Consider the following 11,726-nt stretch of genomic DNA (forward strand, 5'->3'; position numbering starts at 1 on the left):
GTGCGATAACAGTATTATTATACTAAAACAGTTTGTTGACTCAGTGTGGGTCTTGGTCCACAGATATAGGTAATATAAAAGTACAATATGGCAGACGGCCAAGGCCTACACGTAAAAATATCTTTTCTGCAGTAAAAAGATCGAAGTTTGTTATCTAAGAGGTGACTGTTTACAAATTGAACTGATATGATAGGTTATAAAATGGGGTACTATTAAAAATAATTAATGTTCCATGAATATTCAATTTATTTTGAATTTAAACACTTATTTAAATATATATTTTAATCTTTAATGTGGTACGTGTAACTAGAGTTAAGATAGGTACCAATAAAAACTAGAATTAGATAAAATAAAATATTCTTAATTTTATTCTATACAACAATCTAAGATAAAATATTTTTATTGAATTCAATTTGTATTTATTTGTATAATTGTTGTGCATTTATCATTTATCAATAATAGTGTTGGGAAAAGATAACCAAAAAAATCATCTAGATAAGATAACAGATAATTCATTAAAAATTTATCTAGGTAAAGATAAAAAAACGTTTATAACGTTTTTAAATTTTAACAAATTGTCTTTTATTAATAGTAATAATAAAAAGACAATTAAACACAATATACATATATCTAGATGAAAAAAAAGATAATTTATTTTTAAATTATATTATAAATAATGTAGTTTATTAGTAATTAATAATTTGGTAATATTTATTAGTTAATAAATCCCCAATGTTATTTTTCAACTAAAATAATATACAATTTAAATTTTTTTAATACAACTTGAATAAAAATAAAATAACAAAATAAAACTGACAAATATTTCTTTTTTTAACTATAATAATATAGGTATTTGGAATCACTACTCGATTCTCGTAAATTATTGGCTATTTTATCTAGATAATTTATCTAAATGAAGTTATCAAGATAATTCCCAAAACTGATCAACAATGATGGATCTTTACAATAATAATACAATATACCATCGTTAAGTTTCATATTATATTACAATACAGCATGAGCCAATAATAATTGTGTAATGACTAATGGGTTATATATATTAATTTTTATGTTTATTATGCATATTGTTGTTTATTTATACATAACTAGTGGTATTATTGTATATAATAGAATCATAAACCATTATTAATATTTTAAAATTATTTATGTAACCGAAAATGGTTTATCATAACAGGAATCGGTGGCAGTGTACATAAAAAAGTGCCTAACATTGATATTAATTTATTTGCGCATTTATAATTAAATTTAAATCACTTACTCTATATTATTGTCCCTTTAAATAATAATGAACTACCTACTGAGAAATAGTTAAATATTATTAAAGGAAAAATGTTTGTTCAAACGAAGTATAGTAGGATATTTAGTAAGCATTTTCTCCCAAGTGATTTTATGATTTATAATAAAGAAAATACCGTTTACATATTATGAATAATATTGCAAAACCATCTGTACTTTATTCATCAAATACAAATATTCATTGTCAGAGAATAATATAAAACTTAGAAATTAATATACCTTCTACATCCTGTTGATCTAATCATGACTACGTTATATAAAAAACATACAATCACACCCTTAATAATATGTAATAGTCAAATAATTTATATCAACACCAGAAATACCCATTTCATTATTCCCAGGGCTTCAAATTACACCTAATAAATAATCATAATACAATATATTATAGACCACCAAATAGAGGTGAAATAACATAAATAGTTATCAAAATATTAATAATTAATATTATATTTTATAGTTTAAAAGATTAAAAATGCTATAAGTTGTATTCAAGTACTTGTTTGGTTCGAAGTCACATGTAATAAAATAAAGTCAAATCTCAACTATATGTTTTTATTTATTATTAAAGAATAATAAAACAAAACATGAGATAAAACCCAAAACATAATAAATTATAGGTAATACAGAGATTATAATTTTAAAAAATCGAATATTATCAATAATTGGATATAGATAAAAATGTACACTACATTAAATTAAGATTCATTTAATTAGATAACGAAAGTTGTCATTACAGGGGTGATGACCAACATCGATAATCTAGTATTTTTTAATATCTATATTGTGACCATAAAGCACTCATTCCTGCAAACTATAGGAAAAATTGTTGACAAAAAATGAATACAAATCAAATGCAACATTAAAATATCAGGTCGAGTAACATATTATATCGCTGATAATTTTGAGAATTCCGTTGAGACATAATTAATCGAACTTAACATTTACTTTTATATTATTCGTTTTATAGGATTTATAATTATTCGTTTTAAATAACAAAACTTGAGAGAGGAAAATTTTAAGCTGCTCTGCGTAATTAAAATCTGAAAATGTTTCATTATTAAGGTGGAACCACCGTGGAAGCATTAGATTTGGAGTGGCAAACATTGTAGCCCCGGGTGGTAAAAACTAAAAACCTTAAATCCGTCACTGAGGGGAGTATAGTATAAGAGATGAGAAAAGAGTAGATTCTTTTAAATTTGTTTGTATAATATTATAATCAAACACAGTAGCGTCCAAACTTTATTTTTTTAGTGTAGCAAAGTTTTAAATGTACAATGGCATGACACATCTACCGCTGATCACCAATCACCCTCATATAGAGATACTGTGATACTCTATTGTAAATTAATATCAAATACTTTCTTGTAATTATTATATTTATCTTTCACTTGTATAAAATCCATAAATATATTTCTTATATTTGAACCATTACATTCTCATCTCACATTTCCACTTAACCATAAAATCATATAACAATAGGTATCTTTTAATTATTAGAATACTTCGTGTGCAACTTATCGAACATTATTATTTTAATATAATATATTAATGATCAATTATTATTCACAATTAAAGATAAACCAGAATTTTTAATTTATTTGTGGACAATTGGAATTATTATTTTGTATTTTATTCTTAATCTTCCTAGTTTAGGTGCAGATGTGTATAGAATATAGATTATGCAAACATTTCAAACATTTTAAACATACATTGATTTAAATATTGTACAATCTTATATCTTTAATATAAAATCAAAAACATAGAGACTCAATTAGAAAACATAGTTTTATATGTATTTAATAGAAATAGTAATTTGCAACAGCTAAGAGTAGGTACAATATAAATTATAACAATAAAAATAACGGTTTTGTCAAAGAAATATTTTGAGTACCAACAAAAACACTCCACCAAACTCCATGTAAAAATACGCTTACTATAAAAAAAAATGGCTCTAAAAGTTGTGATATCATATTATAGACATAATTTATGTTAAAATAGTCTGTTAAATAATTATACTTAACTTTGCGACACAAGCTAACAATTTAAAAATACTATAGCATATTGATTACATAATAATATAGTCTATTGTCTTCTAACATTGAAATAGGTGTGTATTACTTCTCAAGTATTTTAAAGTAGTCTAGCTAAGATTAATTATTCGGCAGAATATTTTAACATAAATAATATCTATAGTTCAAAGAATTAGCTGTAAAATTACATTAAAAATTTAAGATTGGTTTGTATGTAGGACCTACTTGGCGTTCCTTTACACGGAGTTTGGTGGAGTTTTTTTACGGATACATAATATTCCTGGCTAGTTTTTACGTGTCTTGCCTATGTTTACATTTTAAGGCGCTATGTTCTTTGAATAATTATATTAGAGTGACCCTGCACTGCCAGATCGTTGAATGGACATCGTAATATTATTTAAATATTTTATATTATAATAAACTATTGTTATGTTATTATTATTATTATTATTATTATTGAATAGAGCTATATAATGTAACAAGAAATCTAAATCTTAAAAGAGTTGTTTGTATTAAATTAGGTATCTATAATTTATAAATTGTGTATACATAAAAACAAACAAATAATGAGATAGTTTTCTAAATATGTGTTTTAATTATTTTTGAAATATTTATAGACATTTAAAATATTTATTTTTTTGTCGAGCTAAAAAATATAATTTGTAAAACATTAATCTTGTAGTTTCTCATAAGTTTTACATAGGTAAGGAATTGAACAATTTCAAACATTTATAATACCAATCTTTATTTACATATTAGCGATTAAAACTAAAATTTAAATGTAATATAACAATTTTTATCGGTAATGTATTTAGTTATAATATTGTTATTCAAAAACTACAATTATAGAGTTTTTTTTAATGTCTTATACAACCTCATTATTATATTAGATTTTGTTTCGGCTAAAGGTAGCCAATATTTGGTGCCTTATTATGTTTCAAGCTTGATGTATTTTTTGGATGATTGTACTTATATGAGAAACAAGATTGAATTAAATAGTTGTTTTTGGTTTGGAGGAAATGTAAGAATAACTGGTAGAGATAATAATTATTGTACAAATAGGAACATTTTTTAGCAGAGCCGTACACTGTATCTATATGTGTATTAATATGGGTGGTAAATTAGTTACAAAAATATTGTGTAAATGATTGGTAAAGCAAATTCCTTCGATGATTATTTACTTTACATTCCCTTTTTATTTTCATTACTTTTCATTACAAGTACTTTAGTACTTGAAATTTAAGCCTCCCTCAATAATAAAATTGATAAAATGCATATTGAAATAAGAATAAAACTTTGCTACTTTTAATTTTTGTTTTTAGAGTGTTTTTACTGTGTGTGTTTAGTAGCTAATTTCGTGACACTGTAATATGAGCAAGAAGGTGATAAATTAATTTAATTGAGTGTGGAATTAAATAGCAAAGTGGATCCAGCAGGTGATTTACGATACTGGTGATTATTGCGTAGGAGATGATAACAAAGGAACCTCTATCAAACATTTTAAGTTAAGTTTGATTCTAATATGTAAAAAATATCAATTTTTGGAGGCTAGTTGTCGATATTTAATTCGTGTGATTTCTTAAGCAATTTGTATTCAAAAATAATATAATTAGGGATTTTTAAATATAAGGATCTAATTATTTTTTGTATTTCCACAGTTTTGCTTGTACCGTGGTAAATAGAAAAAATAAGATAATTAATTATAAATTTAAAATTCACTAGTCAGTTTATTAGTTTCAAGACAACATCATTTGATTGGATCGAAATATAATTGATTATACTTTGCTAGATACCATGTTAGCATAGGGATGTATAAAGAAGAGGATTTAATAATCCGAATTTAAGGAAGTGATGTATTTGAGGTTATATCATTATTAACTATCATCGTTTAAAAGGAATACAACAAGAACTGGCTTAAAAATATACTGAAGTTAATATTTTATAATCGATGATAAACATAATGGCATAGTTACAAAATGGAAAACAGTTACATGTCAAATCAATTATTTACTAATCGAACCAGACTGCTAAAACCCCAGCGGAAGAATGGAGGAGAAACACCCGTGAAATGTCTGTGACAAGGTATTCGGTTATAATATTATGTAGGCCATAATACAGTTGGTTTTATTATATTAAGCATTATACACAATTTAAAATTTAAAAAGTAATACGACAAGTTCTGGCTTAAAAACATTGTTAAGACAATACAATTCTAATCAAATATAAGCAAAATAGCATAGTAACCAAGTCATTGTATGAAAAATAAATACATGTTCAATACATTATTTACAAATAGAAGCAGGCAGACGACACACCACCTAACCAATGGAGAGGAAATCTTACCCATGCGATGTATACGCTAAGTCTTTCAGCCAAAGTTCTAATTTGATGACACATCGACGTACGCATACTGGCGAAAAACCATACGCATGCGATGTATGCAACAAGTCGTTCAGTCAAAGTTCTAATTTGATGGCACATCGACGTACGCATACTGGCGAAAAACCATACGTATGCGATGTGTGCGACAAGTCATTCTCTGGAAATCACCATTTGACGAACCATCGACGGACACACACCGGTGAAAAACCATACGCATGCGATGTATGCGACAAGTCATTCTCTGTAAGTGGCACTTTAACGAAACACCAACGAACACACACCGGGGAAAAACCGTACGCATGCGATATATGCGATAAGTCGTTCGCTGTAAGTGGCAGCTTAACGAAACATCGACGCACACACACCGGGGAAAAACCGTACGCATGCGATGTATGCGACAAGTCATTCTCTGAAAGTGGCACTTTAACGAAACACCAACGAACACACACTGGCGAAAAACCATACGCATGTGATGTATGCGACAAATCATTCCCTGTAAGTAACCATTTGACGAACCATCGACGGACACACACCGGTGAAAAACCATACGCATGCGATGTATGCGACAAGTCATTCTCTGTAAGTGGCACTTTAACGAAACACCAACGAACACACACCGGGGAAAAACCGTACGCATGCGATATATGCGATAAGTCGTTCGCTGTAAGTAGCAATTTGACGGCACACAAGCGGAGGCACATGGCAAACTGATCGGATTGATTAGTGGACCAATAGCTAGTCGATCAAGGGCCATATTAAAATATGATAAATTATGTTAATATATTGTTATGGTCAATGTGCTAATTTTGTCACGTAAATATTTGTTCCTCAATACTACATTTCTAGTTTGTCACATGCGTAAATAAATACTACATTTCAGTGTTTAAAGTATAAATTGGTTTTCAATTTTCTATTTGAAACATTATATATTATAAACATTGCGTATTTTATACTTCAAACATTTTGGAAAGTTAATATTATTTGGGAGCCTATTATACCGGAGGATGTAGGTACCTAATATAAACGAATCAATGTTCATCGAATTGTTGTTTTAAAAATGATCATTTGAGGCGTTACTTCAATGCAGTATATTGACAATCGGTACCTATAGTATTTTTAAGTCAATTTTTTCCTGTTTTAATATTTGTATGAACTAATAACAGATAATATTTTTGTGATGAATTAAAACAGATTTTAATTCTTGTGACTATTGATTTAATTTTTTTTCTATTATTATTATTGATTAAACGTGGCACTGCACACATAAAAATGACCATTTAGTAGTAATTATAATAATAAGCAAGTTATAACAGTAAACTTAAATGCTAGTGGATAATACAATAAAATAGTGAGTTAATATTCACGATGAGAAGATTGGCGGTGGCTATAAATTTAATTGAGGTGGAGATTGAACTGGGGTCCTGTTTAGTGATACCGAGAGTAAATCTGGAAGCATAGTATTTTGTCTGATATGTGTGTATATGCGACATACAGTAAAAATATTGTTGAACAATAATTAATATATTATATAATGTTACAACATATTGCATATTTTCAAGTGCAATGTGCATCATATTATTTTTTTTGTAAATGTAAATCACGCCACCGCGTATTTTTGTAACAGGGTCAAAAGGTCACATTGTATATAAAGACGACCAAATGCACTCTGTAGCTGGTACTGCACTATAATAATCCTTATGTGTACGTCATGTATGCCTTGTAAGCATAGAACTTACATTTTTAGAAGACAATTTACTTTTCATACTTAGTTATGTGTTTTAGTTATAGTGAAATGTTACCAATTATTATTGTAACTAATTGTGTTGTTTGTTCACTTTTGTCGATCCATATTATAATCCTCATTCAACAGATAGGTTTGATGTCCATGTGGACCCCACATGCGGTGCATCCTATTTAGCCATTAGGTAATTGTGAGTAACTTTTGTTTGACCGATTCTAAGTCTGGCGATGATGACTTTAAGTTTTCTGGGTATTTTGATAATAAAAGGCCAGTTATTTACATTTTATTTAATTTCGTGTAATTTGGTTGTTTGAGATTACCACTATCGGTGCCATGTACGAGTTCATTTGTTTTGAATTATGGCTAATATATCTTTGTGTGAGACGATATTAGTGAAGAGTGATTGGTTTTTTTGCGTTTTTTGCTTCACGTTCGTATCCAATATAATTTCATTTTTAAGTTGCTAATTTGAAGGCTGTAGATATAATTTTGTAAATAAAGGCTTATATCTGATAGGTCAAGTACGTTTTTAATATTGTTGATAGCGCTGAGGGAATCAGTAAAAAGCATTGTGTATTTTAGATTACGTTTTTTTATGAGATTAAGAGCTTAGATGATATAGAAAACATTCTGCATTGAATATAGAGCAGGTGTTAGAGAGTTTATAAATGTATTTGGAGTCATCTCAAATAACAGCAGCGCCGACACCGTCCAGGCTTTTTGAAGCGACATTGTATATTTTTTCAATATGAACGTCTTGGATTCGGTGGAGGTAATGCTGTTTATAGATCGATGGATTTGTTGAGTTTTTTTAATGATGAGAGTTTTTGTTGATAGAGTTTATCCATAGGGGTTCCATTAGAGGTGATATCGGGAGTATTGAGGTGATTCTTCATAAGTTTTCGTTGAATCATGATTTATGTAGTATTTGGAGGTTGGGGTGAGACTGAGCGTGAAACTGATTTTAATACCCGGTTTAATAATAGTTTTAGTATTTTTATACTGTGAGGCGTGATTAAAATAGTATATACATTTATAAACAATACTAACCATTAAACAACAATGCAAAAACAAATAATTATTACTAGAAAATAATAACAATAGTACATATAAAATTCCTAATTACACCAAAATGATTGCATTTATATTGGTTATATAGGTTATATTAAAATATTAAATATTTTAAATTAAACTAGGTTGACTGTAGGTATTTTGGTTATAAAACTATAAGGTAGTAATTTATTGATACACTTAAATGTTGTCGCACCGTCGCGGAGGTATTGAACCAATTTCGCTAGCTGGACGTGCGGTACTTACGACGTGCAGGAAAACGTAATATTAATGATAGGAGGAGAGGGAGTATTATATAAATCTAATAAATGAATGACACAGTGCAGCTATGGTTATAACAAAGAAATTCTATTGCCGTGTCAATATGTATATTATATAATGTGTAGATCATACTTAAAAAAACATACTAATTAATCTAATGAAGCGATAAGGATTCTGAAAACAGATTTAAATTCGTTATCAAGTCTACTTGAAATCGACTTTCTCACATTTTTGATATTATCTCCCAAATTCCAGAAAAAGTCATATAAAAAAAGAGAATTTGAATATTTTTGTATTTCAATTTTTGGAGAAGCTAAAATCAAAAAATCAAAATTGTGAGAAAGTCGATTTCAAGTAGACTTGATGACGAATTCAAATCTGTTTTCAGAATTCTTATCGTTTCATTATATAAATTGGCATGTTTGGCAAAAAACACGTCTAAAATACTATGTTACGCGTGTGTTAGACGAAAACAGAAAATTACGGTATCGAATCCCCTTAATGTTTCAAAAGAAATTAACTGTATATAATATAATTTTAATTGAAAAATTCTATAGAATCTATAAATAGCTAAAAAAGAGTCAAAATATTTCGAAAATGTTAAGTTGTATGGAAAATGTCAAGTGTGGACAAATTAATGATGATGTTTAACTGAGTTAAGTTAAGTTGATAGAAAATATTTTAAAAAGTTTTTTTTTAACTCAGTTATGTTAAAAGTTGTTTTATCGGTTGCATATATATTATAAAAATATTTATAAAAATCCAGTTATATATTGATAAAAAGTAAATGTTTACGCCACACAATGTATGTCATACATATGATACATTGTATCATCAATAATAATTGTGTAATATTTATTATTTAATTATTTATAAATTACCGTAACTATTAGATTTGATTAAAATTAACTCGTTGTTAATAATTAAGGACTAAGGTTATATTAATAGAAATCAAATCAGTTAAGTTATAATTTATATTAATAACAATTTAAGTAAAAAAGTGAAGTTAAAAAGTTAAAATTAACTTAACTTTAACTTTTTAACTCGTTTATGCCAAGGCTTGGAAAATGGACGTGCTATAAATATTTTGTAAAAACGTTAACTACCTACCTATATATTGTATTATTTTTGATTTTTTACAAATATTTACAAATTTGGTCAAAAACTGGTTAAAATAAATAACTGAGTAAAAATTCCTGTTGTTACTTAATTTTATTTTTGTTTTTCTCGACAATTTTTACTGCAAATGCAACTCAAAACTAAATCAAAATTACACACACACAGACAGTACAGTTTTCATATAGGTACTACACAGTCAAATCTATTTTAATCTGTGGGTGCGTGTTTGGTGATGGCAATCGATCAAATCCCGGCAATAATTATTATTACTTTAAATGGGTATGTTAATTGTAAACAATCAGTCCATTTCCAATCTGTTTCATTCGTACTAGTATAGTATAGGTTAACTCTACTTTTTATGAAACGTGTACAACATAATAAGTGTTCAAGAGTTACTAAATATGTATTAAACACATTGATTATTATGATATTATAACATAAACGTATATAACATAATAGGATAAGAATAATGTGGACAAATACATAAAATTTTCAGTAAATTAATACATATTATACTTGCTAAATAATATTATTTATAGTTATTTATGAGCCACGGTAGTCACTATTGGATTGCTTGTACATAATGCATAGTGATCGTATTCCGTAGACGTTACGTGCAGAACTTTTTTTTCGCTTACAAAAACATAACACTAGAAGTCATGGTATTGTGTGTGTGTCACTGGCAGCATAGCTACGACAAGCATTACATAATCTTTTCACAAAGTATTTAATTGTATAATAATCAAATCATAAAGACGTATATTGTACGTCACTCTGTGTTTATAACTTCGTGTTGGGTGGTGGCCGGGGCGGATGGAATTCACATGAAAAACAAAACAAAAATAGTTATTATAAATTTACAAAAAACAGGTTGTGACTATTGATTATCTCAGACAATAATTTGATGCAAATGACGAATCCAATATTATAACACTCAATTCTATAAGATTAATCGCGTAAAAACGATTGCATTTCAAAATTGGTAGCATTTATCACTAAGTTCAAAACAAATGCCTTCGAATATTTAAGTTATACGATATAAAACTTCTAGTCTCTTTTCGTTTACGTCGAGAAAATAAAAACTCTTTCATGCTATTTATCTGTACTGGTTGGAGAGATAAATAAAGCGTATTAGATCACTCAGTGACAGGTGGGAAAGTTATAGTTGTAACTGAATTAAAAAAAAAAAACTTAAGATCGAAATTTACTCATTTAATCGCACTGTCCTCCAATATATAAAATGTGTCTGCGCCTTAGAGATTAAAACTTTCAACTGTTTACGTATCGCATTATATTCACCTGTCGACGAGCTACTTTATACGTTAATATTATATATATATATTAATTATAAAAATTAAATTAATTTCCCATGTACAAGTGATAATGTAATTATAATACATTTTTTTATAGGCTACCAGAACCTTTTCATCTGTATCGATCAGTGATGAATTCAACCGGAGGGGGGGAATTGTCATTAACTTAACGAAGATTCCAAATGTGTCATCAAAAATTCTTATCGAAATACCTTATCATACCTTAATGATGCTATTTTCGACCTCCCTTACCCTGTGGAAATACGGTAGTGCTCCACAGCAGCCCCTTAATTAAAATGTACCATAAATCTTCTTTTCCGCCGCACCAGTTTTCTTCCTCCTGCGGATATTGCAGAGGACGGCCATTATTTTATTTATTTTTATTTTTTTTATTTCTCCTCCTTTATCTTATGCACTACGGCTCTCGAGTTTCTATACGTAGTCTTCCATATAACCATCCATTATAATATTATTATCTTATTCACGTTT

General features: G+C 28.0%; 1 protein-coding gene across 1 annotated transcript; it reads left to right on the forward strand.

Moving 5' to 3' along the window:
* Window positions 1-5,202: 5,202 nt before the first annotated feature.
* LOC100572095 (zinc finger protein 572) lies at window positions 5,203-6,921 on the forward strand. The gene has a single exon (XM_003244690.4). It carries the CDS (start codon window positions 5,676-5,678, stop codon window positions 6,441-6,443), a length of 768 nt encoding a protein of 255 aa, XP_003244738.1. The 5' UTR covers window positions 5,203-5,675; the 3' UTR covers window positions 6,444-6,921.
* The last annotated feature ends 4,805 nt before the right edge of the window (window positions 6,922-11,726 follow it).

Source organism: Acyrthosiphon pisum, chromosome X, assembly GCF_005508785.2.
Source record: "Acyrthosiphon pisum isolate AL4f chromosome X, pea_aphid_22Mar2018_4r6ur, whole genome shotgun sequence".
Lineage (NCBI taxonomy): Eukaryota > Metazoa > Arthropoda > Insecta > Hemiptera > Aphididae > Acyrthosiphon > Acyrthosiphon pisum.